The 17,082-nt window shown below is 43.9% G+C and overlaps 3 protein-coding genes across 3 annotated transcripts; all 3 read right to left on the bottom strand.

The window, feature by feature from the left end:
• Positions 1–496: 496 nt before the first annotated feature.
• LOC137047019 (zona pellucida sperm-binding protein 3-like) lies at positions 497–1,588 on the bottom strand. Its single transcript, XM_067424550.1, has 6 exons — positions 1,474–1,588; positions 1,219–1,396; positions 990–1,107; positions 824–906; positions 662–753; positions 497–591 (listed from the first exon to the last, which is right to left on the bottom strand). Exons 1-6 carry the CDS (start codon positions 1,586–1,588, stop codon positions 521–523), a joined length of 657 nt encoding a protein of 218 aa, XP_067280651.1. The 3' UTR covers positions 497–520.
• Positions 1,589–1,647: 59 nt separating this feature from the next.
• On the bottom strand, positions 1,648–2,499 carry LOC137047018 (uncharacterized). The gene is made up of 2 exons (XM_067424549.1): positions 1,944–2,499; positions 1,648–1,770 (listed from the first exon to the last, which is right to left on the bottom strand). Exons 1-2 carry the CDS (start codon positions 2,490–2,492, stop codon positions 1,648–1,650), a joined length of 672 nt encoding a protein of 223 aa, XP_067280650.1. The 5' UTR covers positions 2,493–2,499.
• A 12,542-nt stretch (positions 2,500–15,041) lies between these two features.
• Positions 15,042–16,956, bottom strand: LOC137047017 (zona pellucida sperm-binding protein 3-like). Its single transcript, XM_067424548.1, has 8 exons — positions 16,510–16,956; positions 16,210–16,328; positions 16,032–16,135; positions 15,777–15,954; positions 15,548–15,665; positions 15,371–15,453; positions 15,207–15,298; positions 15,042–15,136 (listed from the first exon to the last, which is right to left on the bottom strand). The coding sequence occupies exons 1-8, from the start codon at positions 16,954–16,956 to the stop codon at positions 15,066–15,068; spliced, it is 1,212 nt and encodes a 403-aa protein (XP_067280649.1). The 3' UTR covers positions 15,042–15,065.
• Between the last annotated feature and the right edge of the window lie 126 nt (positions 16,957–17,082).

The following is a 17,082-nucleotide window of genomic DNA, read 5'->3' as shown; positions in this document are numbered from 1 at the left end:
AAATGGTGACAATATTTAATGTACTCCAGTCACCACTATAAAAGTTAACTACGATGACTTCCACTCTGAGAAACCCAAAAATGTGAAAATGGTCTATGAAGCTCAACATAAAACTACACTATCACTGAAGTCTAATGAGTATTCAGTTGATAAAGGACAATATAATGTTGCAACTAAATAATAGTTTAGAGTAAGAGATTTGTGAACAGTAGTGGAACTAAAGGGACCAAATGAGTGCTTGTCATGCTGTAAAGCCAGCCAATCATGAAACGGTGTCAAGCAGCCGCTCTGGAGAAGCTGCACAGAAAGCATCAATCAGCTGCTCGAGCCACTTACAGCACTTTGGAATTGGCATGATCTCACGTCAGACAATTTCTACCCAGAATGCACTGCTAAAGGAAGCCACTGATCAGTCTGTGCGTTGCTGCATGAAGTTGAACAAGCCTTTTGAGAGCACAGAAATGATAGGGAGAACAAAGAAATATAACAAGTCAGATACAAGCAAGAATTGATGTCAGCTTTATTGAGGAACTTTCTTTTGCCCTTGAACCACCACAGGACCAAGTGTAGCCTTGCCTTCCCACTGAACACCTAGAGAGAGGAGAGCCAGGTTAGAGCAGTTAAAACGTAAAACGCAACCTTAAGAGCAAACGTTACTAACCTCCATAGGGAGCAGCAGCAATTCCACCATCAGGACCACATGTTGAGTCACAGCAACCACAAACTTGGTCATTTCCATCAGCAGCAAACCACCTGAACCAAAACAAAGACAACATTCAACATGAGCAAAGGCAGCTTTAAAATAAGATAAAGTGCAACGTACCCATTGGCGAATGAACAGGATTTGTGCTGAGCGTCACTGGGTGCAGAAGCAATAGTTGCCTTCACAACACATGTTATGTAGATCTGCAAGGGATGACAGACATGTCAGAAAACCAAAGAAGATGGGAAGAGGAGTCAAATTAACTCATGATATGCGTAGTACATACAGAAGGACTCGAGCTCTCCTGGAACACGAACGCCTCCAGCTGGATCTGGACCTTGTCAACCTGGGACCGAGGCATGAAGCGGGAGCTGGAAGCTGTAGCCTTGGCATCCACAAAGCACCTGAAGACAAAGAGCAACTCAACTATAGAGAAAGTGAGCAACTAGACCCTAGCCATGACTAGTTAAAAAGCAACCAAAACGGTCCTATAGCATCAAGGGCCATGACCTTACCCATGATTCTCAATGAAGGAATATCTCGGAAGGGAGTTCACGTCAGGCCCTTGAGTGGCCACACAGCTGTCCACAAACACACGCAGAGGCACATGATTGTACTGCTTCACAGATGCCTCAATGTTAATAATGCCACCCAGGAAATAGATGGATGAAGGTCTCTGACTGGACCAATCATCTACAGAGAAAGAGGGAACATTTTTAAAAAAAAAAACAACAAATAAGGATGTATTTTTATCAAAAACCTGTACCAACCCATCATAAGCTTCAGGGAGAACACCAAGACTTCTTCACCAACCTCCGTTGAGGCATAAGGGACCCATGTTGGCCTCAAGGCATCACTGCTTACATTCTGAAGCCTGTGGTTCATTAAAGGACCCATTAAATGGGCTCCCCGTTGCGTGAGAGGAAGTGAAAGTCAGAGACCACTTACCTTTGATAGTGGCATTGAACACCAACAACTGCACCCTCGACCCGGGTAATCGGAGTACCTGCAAGAGCCTCAGGGGTGTAGGTAAGAGAGAAGGTGTAGACAAGCTCATCCTCATTCATCTGGAATAGATTGAAGTAGTTAAAACAACTGTTCCTCATTAAGATGGATGGGTGAACCACCCCTTTAAGAAATGTTTATACCAGCTGCCCTGGCATTGCAAATACAACAGCCATGTGAACTGACACTCCTTTGGATATCCTCAACTAGAATAAACAGATTCAGGAGTACTTACCATCTGCACGCTGTTGCAGTCCTGTAACTCATACTCAAAGATGAGCACCTTAGACTGAGAGTCCTGACCAACAACAGGACAGCCGCCTAAAGACAGGCCAGTTGGCTGGATCAAATGACCATTGCTAAACAAGTCCTGCTGAACCTCTACAAGAACCCGGTTCTCTCCACATTGAACCGCTACGCTGCTGGGAGTCACGGGTTGCCTCAACTGGAAGTTCACCGCCAACTCGCTCTGCACCTCGGGAACAATGGGATACTTCCAATCCAAAGGCTTCAGAGGACCCTGCAACAGCTGCTTCTCCTGAAGGCCAAAAGGCTCCTGTGCAAGGCCTCTGGAGGAAGAACCCAAAGGACTCTGAAACTGAGAAGACACTTGCAAAGTGTTCCGGAGCCCTGGAGGAGAAAGGGCAGGACTTCTGGAAGCTGGATCTGATTTTGGCCCCATGCTTCTTGGACTTTGACTGTATCTCAAACTTCCCCATGCATTAGGCAGATCAAATGCAACAATCACAACCACCACTAAGACACCTTTCAGAAACTCCATCATAGCAAACTTTGACACAAATGCCACAACACACACCAGTGCTTGGCTTGGCCATTTTGTACAGCATTGAGTGAAGGTGGCTCCTCCCCTTTTAGTTTAATTGATTACCTTTGATTCTCCTCTGGACCTGTAGAGTTTATCCATCTCTGGCACCCACAGCTCTGCGTTTACACTGGCACAAAAAAATCCGATTTTTTTACTCACATCTAACCCAGATCAAAATTTGTTGCATGCATATAAACGCAAATATATATATATATATATATATATATATATATTGCATCCATTCTGAGCCACTCCCAGATGTGTTTTTAAATCAGATACTTATCCGATATCTGGACATCTGACCAACGTCAAAATATGAGTATCTTATTCCCATTGGCAGTCCAAGCCACCACAAGGCCAGAGTAACACATTTGGCTACAAAGATAGATTTTTATGTCATATTATGAAGCATATGTGCCTGTATAAGCTCACATTAAAATTACTGCTGTTATCTGGTTTAGCTGCAAACATCCATGACAGATTTTAACTTATCCAAACAGGAAAATAATCATGGCCTCCCAACATGAATATTCCGGCAAGGAGCTAAAAACCGAAAAATGAAGTCCGACACTTTCTGCTTCCTATAGGGATGCTTGTGCTGTTTGATTAGTTTATCAAAGATAGAGTGAAATAAATGCAATATTTGTCAAATACACAGATGTTTCAAAGACATCATTGTTATTAGGGGTGGGACAAAAAATATTGATATGCCGATTTATCACGATATTTCCAGCCACGAGACGTTATCGATACTCTAGCACCAAGTATCAGTATATGTTTTGTATAGGCTACATAGGCCTACCCACAGCTGCGTTCAGTCGCTTCCGTGTTTATCTAAGCGCAGGGCTCCAGACTGTAGCCGAATATACACTTCGTCCCCTTGGAATTATAAGGTTCTATCTGCGTTCTGAGTAGTTTTGAGATATTGAGCTACAAAGTTTTTGCATTACATATAGGAAAATGTATATGGGGAACAAGTTTATTTCAAACATGATAATAAGAGGGACCCTAAATGTATTCTAAATATACAATATCAAAATCCTCTCAAAATTGTAAATTGGGATTTTTGGAATGGGTCAAATGCAGATAGAACCTTCTAATTCTAAAAACACATTTTTCGCTAAGAATTATTAGGTTCTATCTGCCAAAACATGATTTAATTAACATTAAATATAAAATTAATGTTGTAACAATGTCTCAACGTGTTAGAAAGTATAGTTTTATCCTTTCTATGACATTTATTTAATATTTTTAGCACTTCTATGTATTTAGGACATTTCAAATTAAGCAAGGTAGGTCAAAATATTTTGTCCAGCGCATAGTCCAGATATTATTGCAGAAATTGTCAATCTTTCTTTTGTTTAGACAACTGTAATACATCTGAGCAGGATTTTATTACACCTATAGTGGGCTAGGTAAAATGGCTTTCTCTCTAGACATCATTACAGCTGAAATAACATGCTAACATTTATTGTTGTAACTAAACCCTATCATTTAAACTGTTGACTATTTGACCTTTAAGTCTTAATATTGTAAAAACTGAGACATTTTAAGACTTGAAAATAAATGAAAATAAAATTTGTCGATCTTGAGGTTTCTCAAAAAATTTGCGTTGCATGCCATAATCTTCACAGATATTGGCTGCGTCCGAAACCTGGAAAATGCTGCCTTCGGAGGACACATTTCAAGGCAGGAAGGCATTAAGCCACGTCCGAATCTAATGTTAGCTTCACTTCCTGTCTCCTGAAAGACTTTCATCTGATCGAGTTTTGAAGGCAGCATACATGTATCCGTCGCTGCCTTTGATATCCCACAATCCTGTGCTTTGTATTCTGTGACAGTTGTGCTGGGAAAAAAGATGGCGTCTGAAAGTTGCGTTTTCTGGTCAGTTTGTGTGTAAATGTACGATTTTACCAATATTTTCCACTTCTGATGTTCTTTCTAGTGAAAAATTACTAATGTAGTAATTAAATATTTGTTTAGTTCTCACCAAAGCTCGCTCTATTTTGCTGTAGATCATTGAAATATTACACTGCCTTAGAAGTCTGTCCGAAATCAGTTTTGTGAGGTGCCTTCATGCACAAAACGCTGCCTTACAAGCCATTGTCTGATAAGGCATCGAGGCAACAAGTCAGCTGTCTATAGGTGTTCCGACGCAGCCATTGTGAGTCTGCGGTCTTTCCTGCCAAGGAAAAAGCCGGCGACACAATATATAAAGTTGATCCTGATTGGTCCTCTTCTGTGCATTCGAAGTGCTGATTGGCTCACGCAGATAGAACCTTATAGAGCCAAGTCAGAGTTCAACTTTGTAGATAGAACCTTTTTCTCTTTCCGATAACAAGTCCCAAAATGTACACAACTTTAAAAAAAAACATTACATAATGTCAATAAGTTGTCACAGAAGATCTCGAGCCAGTGCTGCCTCATCAACCTAGAGGTCCATTGCAGACGGGCTATCCAAGCTACAAAGTGCCATGTTGGAGGAACAGGTCAAGCGGATGGAATTAGCAGAAGTGCAGTGGCAGATCATGGAGCAGACACTAGTGGACGAGCAGTGTACTCTTCTAGACAAAGAAGCCAGAGATGCCCTCTATGAGAAAGAGGATCTTCTAGTAAGGAACTTCTGGTAAGGTTGGGGAAGATGGCGCCGATGTCTTTGGCATGCCGTCTGCAGACTGCCTTATTGCTATATCTTGTACCTGCTATGTTTTTATATATGTCTCATCTAGTTTTATATTGTAATGCTATATTGGTCTATGACCGTTCATCACTTTTAAACATTCGTAGCACGGTCGCTGCCTAGCCTAACGTTAGGTGCGATGTTTGTTGATCAACACCGTCCATCTCTCCCCCTGCATACCTGGCATACCTGTGCCAGCTCCAGGTCGATCTACCACGGCAGAGACACCGGAGAAGGCGCGGCAAACGCTGAGGCATCGCTTTACGACTCAGATCGGCCCGCTTGCCGGTTCGCCATCCGCGGCTCGCCTTGCTTCGGCGGGGATCTGAGTTTGCGCGCAGTTCTACTGCTGGCCACTCTTCCCTGGATGGCCCTCTCCGATGGCTGCTCCCTATTATACCCGGATTCCTCTCTGCAACTGCTTGGATTTATAGCCACCCTGGCCGTGGTGGAGCTAATCATCACAACCTTCGTTCGCTGTGCCGAGAAACACAGCCAGCATCTGTTTCATCGTGGCTGAAGTTCGCTCTCATTAACGCCCGGTCTCTGGTAAACAAAATTTTCATTTTAAATGACTTTTTTGCCTCTCAAAACCTGGATTTCTTGTGTGTTACTGAGACTTGGACAAAGCCCGGCGAGTTATCTCCGTTTTCGGAACTGGTGCCCCGTGGCTGTCACTTCTTAAACTACCCGCGTTTGTCTGGCCGCGGTGGAGGTCTTGCTACTGTTTATAAAAACACTCTTCACTGTCGATCTGTACCTACCGGCTCCTACCACAGTTTTGAGGTGGAGTTGTTACAATTAGTCTTAGTTAACCCCATTGTCATAGCTCTAATTTATCGTCCTCCTCAGCAAAATAAGGACTTTCTAAGTGAGCTTGCTGCTCTAATGGGGGATCTAGTTATCAAATATGACAAAATTTTACTGCTGGGTGATTTCAACATTCATGTTTGCTGTGCTTCAAACCATTTTCAGCTGAATTTCTAAATATGACTGAGTCTTTCGACTTTATTCAGTGGGTTTCTGGTCCAACACATATCCATGGCCACACTCTTGATTTGATTTTAACCCATGGTTTCTCTATTTCAAATATAGAAATAAACAGTGCATCTTTCTCTGACCACATGCCTGTACTTTTTACTGTTCCTCTCACTGGACGCACACTTAAAAATCCATCGCTGGCACGTTTAACTCGTTGTCTTACCCAACGCTCTAGTGAAGTTTTTTCCACAGCCTATCACGATGTACGTAACTGCCTGGAATCTGTCTCTTCCCTCCATAACCTGGATGCTGATGCACATCTTAATCTTTTTAATTCCACCTGCGCAGATATCATGAATTCTATTGCACCTTTGAGGTACAAAAATCACAAGCCTGCACCAGTGCCCTGGCACACTGACACTACACGTACCCTTAGACGGGCATGTAGACAGGGGGAGCGCCAATGGAAAAAGGACCGTCTGCAGGTTTCGTATGAAATCATGCAAAATGCCTATAAGGTGTTTCAGAAAGCTGCAAAGTCTGCAAAATGCAAACATTTCTCTGAACTTATTTCTAATAATTGCCATAAACCTCAAGTTCTCTTTGCTACTATCAACTCTGTTTTAAATCCCTCTGTGCATCCCATCTTAGAGCCCTCTACTGCTCTCTGCGACAATTTTGCAAAGTTAATTGTTGATAAGATCACAATTTTACGATCTCAATTGTCCAACTCAGTGTATACACATGATGTTCCATTATGTTCATCCATCTGGTCTGAGTTTGAGTTGATTGATCTGAACACATGTAATGACATTTTTGGTCACTTAAAACCCACTATCTGGCCACAGGATGTTATTCCACCTTCTTTCCTTAGGCAAATTATGGACACAGTTGGACCGGGTCTGTTACTTTTAATTAACAAATGCCTGTCAACGGGTTCCTTCCCTAACAGTCTGAAAGTTGCTGTGGTGACGCCATATCTTAAAAAAACTCATCTCGATCCTTCCACTCTTTCTAACTATCGTCCTATTTCTAATCTACCTTTTATTTCAAAGATCCTGGAGAGAGTTGTACTGATTCAACTACAATCATACTTATCCGCAAAATCTCTCCATGAATCTGCTCTTTTAAGAGTGTCAAGTGATATTTTCACTGAAACTGACTCTGGGAAATCAATGGCCTTAGTCTTACTAGATTTGAGTTCTGCATTTGACTTAGTTGACCATGAGGTCCTGTTGCGACGTCTGGAGACATCTTTGGGTTTTCGAGGCGTTGTCTTGCAGTGGTTCCGCTCTTATCTAAACAAAAGATGTTTTAGTGTCCGTATTGGTCATCAATCCTCCATTAGTGTACCTCTGAACTGCGGAGTCCCACAGGGATCAATCCTCGGCCCCATATTGTTTATTCTGTATCTGTTACCGCTGGCTTCTGTCTTTAATAAATATGATGTATCCTTCCATTTGTATGCTGACGATACTCAGATTTATTTTTCTTTAAAACATAATGATAAAAATGGTCTACAACCCTTGTTTGCCTGTTTAAGTGAGCTTAAACTTTGGCTTTCAAGTAACTTTCTAAACCTAAATGAAAATAAAACCGAAATAATTATCTTTGGGCCTAAGGATAACTGTGTGTTTGATGCTGAGCGTGGTTCTCTCGCACCGTATGAAACCAAATGCGCAGGAAATCTGGGCTTTCTGTTTGTCCACAACTTAAAATTTGAGAAGCAGATCAGTGCTGTTGTAAAGTCATGCTTTTTTCAGCTCCACCAAATCTCTAGAGTGAAACCGTTTTTAACTAAGAGCAATCTTCAAATAGTGACTCACGCATTCGTAACATCACGACTAGACTACTGTAATTCACTTTACCTTGGTCTATCTCAGTCTTCTCTCTCTCGCCTACAATTAGTGCAAAATGCAGCAGCTAGACTCCTCACTGGGACACGCAAGTATGAGTCAATCACCCCTATTTTATTCAAACTTCATCGGCTACCTGTTAAATTCAGAATTGATTTTAAAATGTTACTTTTTGTGTATAAAGCTCTAAACAATTTGGCCCCTCAATACCTGACTGATCTGCTCTGTCCATACACTCCTTCTCGTACTTTGAGATCCAGCGATCACTGTCTTCTCATCGTACCTAGAGCTAGGCTTAAAAAACGAGGTGACCGTGCTTTTGCGACTGCAGGCCCAAAACTTTGGAACAGTCTGCCTCTCTATATCAGACTGGCTCCTTCAGTTTCCATCTTTAAATCTTTTTTAAAGACTTTTTTGTTTTCTCTTGCTTTTGATGCTCATTGCCTCTAATATGATTACTGCTTTTTATTTTTATTTTTGTTTTATTTTTTCAGTTGTTTCTTTTGTCCTGTACTGCTCTGCATTTTATTCTTTGCTATGTACAGCACTTTGGTCAGCCTTGGTTGTTTTTAAATGTGCTTTATAAATAAATATTGTATTGTATTGCATTGTACTTCTCAGAGAACAAGAATGTCAGAGACGTCGACTGGAGGAGAAAGCAGAGATGGCAAGAGTAGAGAGTAGAGTAGAGAGTAGAGAGGCTATCACCAGGCATCAGATGTTGCGACGGCGACAAAAAGAGAAAGAGATGGAATTGGCGCAAGCGGCTCTTATCACGTCTTTCCTGAAGGAAGAAGGAATTGAGAGTTCCCGTTCCTCCAAGCCCCTCAGTGAATGTGGGTACAACCTAAGGTCCTCATCAGAAGCTCAGCCTCTCCTACTCCACTCACAAGATGGACATGGACTGTTCCATTCAACTCCATCTATTCATGTTATGCCACCAGTCTCCAGTACAGTCATAAGTCCACCTGTCTTGACTAGTCTTACATCAATCCAGCCCACTCCACAACTGAGTGCTTATACTGCTACAACTGTACTCGCTCAGCCGCAGCCTACGTATCTGACCATGCTTCCTCCTTCAGCAATCATCAACCCAGCTTCGCAGTCGGCTCCCAGATCAGCCGTGAGTGCCGTTACCTCATGTGCTCTGCCACTGTCAGTAGAACAGTATATGGCCCCACTTTGCCAGCCACAGATTGTCTATAGCCAAGCCCAGGTCCAATATGTGCCTCCACCTGTTACACCTCTACAGACAGTGCTATCAGCTGCTAGCACGCTGTCCTATCCTTACCCTGCTATGCCACCTTCTCCATGACAGGGCACAGCGCCTCTAGATTACAGGGCAACGCCGGGTACAGACCTCATGGAGCTACTAGTTGCCACATCTTATGGCCTTCCTAGACCTACTCTACCTCACTTCACCTCAGGTAAAGAGTCAGACTTTGCCCTGCTCTAGATGGCTTTGAATAATCTGCTCAACACACATGCTCACTTCACAGAACAGTTTAAATATCAAGTCCTCCTCGATCACTTGAAACTACCAAGCGCCTACAAGCTAGCCCAAGCTTACATGTACCATCCAAAGCCGTACACCTCAGCCCTACAGGCTCTCAAAGATAAATATGGGCAACCATGTCAGCTCATGCAGAGTGAGCTGGGTGCCATATTAAACTCACCTCACGTAAGATCTGGAGATCTAGAGGCATTTGGCAACTTTGTCCTCTCAGTACAAGGTCTAGTTGGCATGCTCCGCTCCCTCGAGGGTGAGAATGGCTACGAACTGCGATGCAGCTCCCACGTCGACAGGCTGCTCAGCAAACTATCTACTAACTATTGAGATGCGTTTGTGGAGTACAGCATAAACCGAGGCATCCGAGGACCAGCACTGATAAGACCTACACACTTGAAGACTTCTCTGTTTGGCTTCAGTTAAAGTCACAAGCAAAGCGCATTTCATCTCGAGCAGCTCTGATGTTCCAAGACCAGCCTACGCCAGTTAAGGGCAAAAAGAAATCCCTGGGTCCTTCATCCAACGTGTTTTACAGCACTGAGAGTCAAGCGAAGGTAGCCCCTCCAGATCCTGCTCGCAGCACAAAGTCACCCAAAGGTAAACCCAGTGTGAAGCCTTACTGCCCGTACTGCGACGCCCGTGAGCATTACCTGAGCTTATGCCCCAAATTCAAAACGCTCACTCCATCAGAGATTTTCGTCTGGATTAAAGACAGAGGCTGTTGGAGATGTGGCAGGAACCATAAACCTGAGGCATGTACTTTCAAAATGCCTTGTCAAGTCTGCAAACAGCAACACCTGACCGTGCTCCACGAAGTGTGTTCCCAAGAAGCTAAGAAAGTTTTAATGGTCAGTGCTGCTCCCGACACCATATACGTTGATCGTCCTAGTCGTCCGCAGAGAGTCATGTTGAAGCTAGTTAAGGTGCACCTGTAAAATGCCGAGTACACTCTGGAAGGTTTCGCTATTCTGGACGACGGATTGGGAGAACCCCCATCCTTCCCTCAGCAGTCCAGCATCTCCATTTAGCTAAAGACCCTGAAAGCTTGCCTTTACGTACTGTCCGCCATGAGGTGATCCGTCTACAAGGAGCCGCTGTCTCGTTCGACATCTCCCCAGCTCATTCTCCCAAACAAAGGTACCACATCTTTCATGCCTTCACCGCTAGTGAGCTGAGCCTGTCTGAGCATGGCTATCCTGTCAAGTCACTTATGCGCAGATACACCCACCAGCAAGATCTTCCCCTGCCGAAGGTTGACAAGGTCCAACCGCTTCTGTTGATAGGCTCTGACTTTCCACATCTTCTGCTTCCCAAACAACCGGTCCGAGCAGGTCCTCCTGGGAGTCCTGTACTTGTGCGTACTGCTCTTGGTTGGACATTGCAAGGCCCCGCCAACCTTAACCTCACTGGTGAGCACTCTCACTGCTACTTCACCATGTCTACTAACTCAGAGCTGCAACGGCACGTTGAACGACAGTGGGAAGTTGACGTAACCCTGTATGCTAAGGCCAAGACTGTGATCCGCTCCAAAGAAGATCAGCAGGCCCTAGAACTGCTGGAACAGCGCACAGTCAAGGCAGAAGTGGATGGAGTAACAAGGTATGCAATCAGCTGCTACCAGCTGGAGGCTTTGACATCAGGCAGTGGGCCAGTAATACCCCCACCGTTGTTGAGCATCTTCCATTGTAAGCGAAAGCAGCAAGCACTGAGTTGTGGCTCTCTCAGTCTTGACAAGATCCCGAAGAGGCCTTCGCTGGAACTGCCTAATCGATCGCCTTGGGTACTGCCACAGACCAGTTGAATATTCACAGCCAACTCTGTGGAACGTCTACAAGGTGATGGCAACACAATATGATCCCCTCGGATACCTAATTCCATTCACCACACGAGCGAAGATCCTAATTCAAGACTTGTGGAGAGTGGCAGTTGGCTGGGATGAACTGATCAGACCAGAGGCTCTGCTGGATATCTGGACACAATGGGAGAGTGAACTAAGCCATCTTCCTCAAGTGGAAATCCCCCGATTGCTATGTCCCATCAGTAGCAGACACTGGGGCCCCCAGACGAGAGGCACACATCTTCTATGATGCCTCTGAAAGAGCCTACGGGGCTGTCGCTTACCTCTGCACCCAAGACAATCAAGGTGAAGTCCACATTGCATTTGTGATGGCTCGGTCACGAGTGAGCCCTCGCAAACAACTATCCATGCCACGCCTCGAACTGTGTGCTGCTTTAGCCGGAAAGTCATTATGACAGAACTGTCACTCCCTTCCAAGCAAGTCACTCTCTGGACTGACGCAATGACAGTTTTAACGTGGCTCAATTCCGACTCGTGTCACTACAAGGTCTTTGTAGGAACTAGAGTCGCAGAAATTCAAGAGCTCACTGAAAACTCAACCTGGCGGTATGTCCGCACCACTGACAATCCAGCCGATGACCTTACTCACGGCAAACCCCTGCTCGAGCTCAGCCAGCTGAACCGGTGGAGCCAAGGTCCACCATTCCTCCTACAGCATCCAGACTCCTGGCCAGTGCTTCAGTTAATAGAAGCCCAAGAAGCTGACGAGGAAGAGCTTCGGAAGAGCTTCGGAAGAGCTTCGGAAGACAATGTTCTGTGGAGCCACCACCTGCTCTCCGACCACGACACTCAGGTCTGATATAGACAACTGGGACAGTCTTCTCAAGGCTACCCATGAGAGCCTTACGGGGCGGCTGATGACCAGAGCAGCCTCACCATGACAGCGGCTGATGTCCATACAGCAGAGCTACATGTCTTCAGACAAGCCCAGAGTGAGTCCTGCCCTGAAGAAGTGAAAGCTCTTGCTGCTGGCAAGTCTATATGGAGACTGAGTTGCCTGCTCATGCTTGCTCCAGAGTATGATGAAGCTGTGGGCCTGGTGAGAGTGGGAGGGAGACTTCGCAGAGCAGAAGATCTTGACCCAGATGCGATGCATCCTATCCTCCTCAGTCCTGAGCGGGTTTTCGCCGAGATGTGGAGAAGATATTGGATCCTAAGGGGAAGAGAGTCCATCAAGCATCATCAGCACGGCTGTGTTGAATGTCACAAATGGCTCGCTACTCCAGTGGCCCCTCGGATGGCAGACTTACCACCTGCCAGACTCCGATTATACAAGCCACCTTTCTCATCGACTGGAGACGATTGTTTTGGTCACAGCTACCCAGAGCTCAGTGGCCCATCGGGAGAGTGGTGAACACCTGTTCCGGTTCAGATGGACGAGTCAGGGCAGCTGAAGTTAAGATCAAGGGACAGACCTACCTACGGCCAGTCGTGCGCCTTGTGCTGCTGCCAGCCTGGGAGGATGAAGATGACACCAACTAAGTAGACTTTCCTTTGGGATTCAAATTCATCGCTCAATTTGGGGGCGTTATGTCAGGGAGTCTTTTTTTCCTGACATTTTATTTTGAAACTGTAATGATGTCATATCCTTTCCGAGCGCATCACATCACATCATCATTGCCGACTCTGCATTCTGTGGGATGGTGGCTCGCGTGTGCGTAACCTAATCGAAAACCACACACACACACACACCACCTATATACCTATTTGTACACCAATGATTGTACCCAAACTACAATATTAAAGTTTGCTGAAATAACTTCTCTGTGCCCTTCTCTCTGACCGGAGCCCTGTCAAAGGAAACTGCCAGACCAGTATTATCCCCTTCAGAGTGTCCCACTCTATCATAGTCACTTAATTAGATTTTACCCTTTCATTTGAGAAAACTATCATATCATGAATACAGACACTTGAAGGTCTTCACGGCAACCTGTCAAATTTAAAGTGTGGTTTAACATGAAGAAATTAGAAATATATTAGGCTATTGTTGTACAGTAGATTTAGCCATGTCTCTATGTAATAATAATATGTACTACTAATAATAACTATGCCTAGATTGTTCCTTTTACTTGTTTTTTATAAACAATGTCTACTTTTAAACAGCATACAGTATTAAATTTAAATGTTTATGTTGTGGAAATTGCAGTAAATTACAAGAGACAAGTTCTCGCGTTGACCACACATGTATGTGTCATTTATTTTATGAAGAAGAAAAATCTAAACCAAAATGGTGCTGACAAGTCCCACGTCAACACCGTGATCAACACGCATTCAGAACATTAAAAGGGACCGCGATCCCTGAACAGTTCTGAAGAAACATGCTAAGAATAAAGTGCTGCCTTTATAATCAACAGTGTATAAAAATACATTTAACAACAAAGGTGAGTTATGTTTGTCACATTTACTACATTGTATTATTTAATTATAATTATCATCATAAAGAATAAACTCATTGAATGCAATTATAAATAACTTTTTTTTTTTAAGTATGGTATTGGTACTAACTACTGGAATTTTGTGACATCCCTAATTACTACTAGTATTAAATTACTACCACTAGTAATATAAACTGGAGATGTTGCTGGTATGATCATTCATAGTAGTAGTAGTAATAGAGATTTTTCCTTTTTTACTATAAATCATTGTCACAAATCTGTTCTCTCTAGAAGTAAGCATTTTCAAGCATATGGCTGTTTGGTAGCTGTATAATACTTATTGTACATTGTTGATATTTTAAAAAAAAATAGATGAACTTAAATGAAAAACTAATCATCTTTGGCACATTTTATTTACAGAATGATAGTGATATATCATGATTTTCTTGAAATATATCGTGTGTCAAAGAATCACTAGTGTTGTGATCGTTGGTAAAATATCATGATGGTATCATACGAGTTATCCTGTGATTCCCACCCCTAATAGTTATGTAATACTTGATGTACTGCTTAATGCTGCATATTTGTAATACTGCTGTGAGGGAGTTTTGAAGACAACACCTATGGGATTGATTGTAAAAGTCACTCTCTTTTCACAGCAGTGATCAAGCTCACTATTTTCCCCCTCTTTTTGAAAGTTGTGAAACTGTTACTGCATTTCTATTTTGCCATTTGAGCAAATGGTGACAATATTTAAGGTACTCCTCCAGTCACCACTATAAAAGTTAACTGAACTACGATGACTACCACTCTATGAAACACAAAAATGTGAAAAGGGTCTATGAAGCTCAACATAAAACTACACTATCACTGAAGTCTAATGAGTAGTCAGTTGATAAAGGACAATATAATGTTGCAACTAAATGATAATAGTTTAGAGGAAGAGATTTGTGAACAGTAGTGGAACTAAAGGGACCAAATGAGTGCTTGTCATGCCGTAAAGCCAGCCAATCATGAAACAGTGTCAAGCAGCCGCTCTGGAGAAGCTGCACAGAAAGCACCAGTCAGCTGCTCGAGCCACTTACAGCACTTTGGAATTGGCATGATCTCACGTCAGACAATTTCTACCCAGAATGCACTGCTAAAGTAAGCCACTGATCAGTCTGTGCGTTGCTGCATGAAGTTGAACAAGCCTTTTGAGAGCACAGAAATATGATAGGGAGAACAAAGAAATATAACAAGTCAGATACAAGCAAGAATTGATGTCAGCTTTATTGAGGAACTTTCTTTTGCCCTTGAACCAGCACAGGACCAAGTGTAGCCTTGCCTTCCCACTGAACACCTAGAGAGAGGAGAGCCAGGTTAGAGCAGTTAAAACGTAAAACGCAACCTTAAGAGCAAAAGTTACTGACCTTCATAGGGAGAAGCAGCAATTCCACCATCAGGACCACATGTCGAATCACAGCAACCACAAACTTGGTCATTTCCATCAGCAGCAAACCACCTGAACCAAGACAAAGACCCCACCTTCAACATGAGCAAAGGCAGCTTTAAAATAAGATAAAGTGCAACGTACCCATTGGCGAATGAACAGGATTTGTGCTGAGCGTCACTGGGTGCAGAAGCAATAGTTGCCTTCACAACACATGTTATGTAGATCTGCAAGGGATGACAGACATGTCAAAAAAAAAAAAAAAAAAAAAAGAAGATGGGAAGAGAAGTCGAATAAACTCATGATATGCGTAGTACATACAGAAGGACTGGAGCTCTCCTGGAACACAAACGCCTCCAGCTGGATCTGGACCTTGTCAACCTGGGACCGAGGCATGAAGCGGGAGCTGGAAGCTGTAGCCTTGGCATCCACAAAGCACCTGAAGACAAAGAGCAACTCAACTATAGAGAAAGTGAGCAACTAGACCCTAGCCATGACTGGTTAAAAAGCAACCAAAACGGTCCTATAGCATCAAGGGCCATGACCTTACCCATGATTCTCAATGAAGGAATATCTCGGAAGGGAGTTCACATCAGGCCCTTGAGTGGCCACACAGCTGTCCACAAACACACGCAGAGGCACATGATTGTACTGCTTCACAGATGCCTCAATGTTAATAATGCCACCCAGGAAATAGATGGATGAAGGTCTCTGACTGGACCAATCATCTACAGAGAAAGAGGAAACATTTTAGAAAAAAAAAACAACAAATAAGGATGTATTTTTATCAAAAACCTGTACCAACCCATCATAAGCTTCAGGGAGAACACCAAGGCTTCTTCACCAACCTCCGTTGAGGCATAAGGGACCCATGTTGGCCTCAAGGCATCACTGCTTACATTCTGAAGCCTGTGGTTCATTAAAGGACCCATTAAATGGGCTCCCCGTTGCGTGAGGGGAAGTGAAAGTTAGAGACCACTTACCTTTGATAGTGGCATTGAACACCAACAACTGCACCCTCGACCCGGGTAATCGGAGTACCTGCAAGAGCCTCAGGGGTGTAGGTAAGAGAGAAGGTGTAGACAAGCTCATCCTCATTCATCTGGAAGAGATTGAAGTAGTTAAAACAACTGTTCCTCACTAAGATGATTGGGTGAACCACCCCTTTAAGAAAGGTTTATACCAGCTGCCCTGGCATTGCAAATACAACAGCCATGTGAACTGACACTCCTTGAGGACTTTGGATATCCTCACCTAGAATAAACAGATTCAGGAGTACTTACCATCTGCACGCTGTTGCAGTCCTGTAACTCATACTCAAAGATGAGCACCTTAGACTGAGAGTCCTGACCAACAACAGGACAGCCGCCTAAAGACAGGCCAGCTGGCTGGATCAAATGACCATTGCTAAACAAGTCCTGCTGGACCTCTACAAGAACCCGGTTCTCTCCGCATTGAACCGCTACGCTGCTGGGAGTCACGGGTTGCCTCAACTGGAAGTTCACCGCCAACTCGCTCTGCACCTCGGGAACAATGGGATACTTCCAATCCAAAGGCTTCACTGGACCCTGCAACAGCTGCTTCTCCTGAAGGCCAAAAGGCTCCTGTGCAAGGCCTCTGGAGGAAGAACCCAAAGGACTCTGAAACTGAGAAGACACTTGCAAAGTGTTCCGGAGTCCTGGAGGAGAAAGGGCAGGACTTCTGGAAGCTGGATCTGATTTTGGCCCCATGCTTCTTGGACTTTGACTGTATCTCAAACTTCCCCATGCATTAGGCAGATCAAATGCAACAATCACAACGACCACTAAGACACCTTTCAGAAACTCCATCATAGCAAACTTTGACACAAATGCCAC

Source organism: Pseudorasbora parva, chromosome 18 (assembly GCF_024679245.1).
Source record: "Pseudorasbora parva isolate DD20220531a chromosome 18, ASM2467924v1, whole genome shotgun sequence".
Classification (NCBI taxonomy): Eukaryota; Metazoa; Chordata; class Actinopteri; order Cypriniformes; family Gobionidae; genus Pseudorasbora; species Pseudorasbora parva.
This window is presented reverse-complemented; position numbering and strand designations above follow the sequence as displayed.

Coding starts and splice junctions, on each gene's coding strand:
- LOC137047018 (XM_067424549.1), bottom strand. CDS start 2,492: ATGATGGAGTTTCTGAAAGGTGTCTTAGTGGTGGTTGTGATTGTTGCA. Junction 1,771..1,943: donor ACTGCAACAGCGTGCAGATG/GTAAGTACTCCT, acceptor AATCTATTCCAG/ATGAATGAGGATGAGCTTGT.
- LOC137047019 (XM_067424550.1), bottom strand. CDS start 1,588: ATGAACCACAGGCTTCAGAATGTAAGCAGTGATGCCTTGAGGCCAACA. Junction 1,397..1,473: donor CTCCCTGAAGCTTATGATGG/GTTGGTACAGGT, acceptor CTTTCTCTGTAG/ATGATTGGTCCAGTCAGAGA. Junction 907..989: donor AGGAGAGCTCGAGTCCTTCT/GTATGTACTACG, acceptor CATCCCTTGCAG/ATCTACATAACATGTGTTGT.
- LOC137047017 (XM_067424548.1), bottom strand. CDS start 16,956: ATGGGGCCAAAATCAGATCCAGCTTCCAGAAGTCCTGCCCTTTCTCCT. Junction 15,955..16,031: donor CTCCCTGAAGCTTATGATGG/GTTGGTACAGGT, acceptor CTTTCTCTGTAG/ATGATTGGTCCAGTCAGAGA. Junction 15,666..15,776: donor TCCTTCATTGAGAATCATGG/GTAAGGTCATGG, acceptor CTTTGTCTTCAG/GTGCTTTGTGGATGCCAAGG.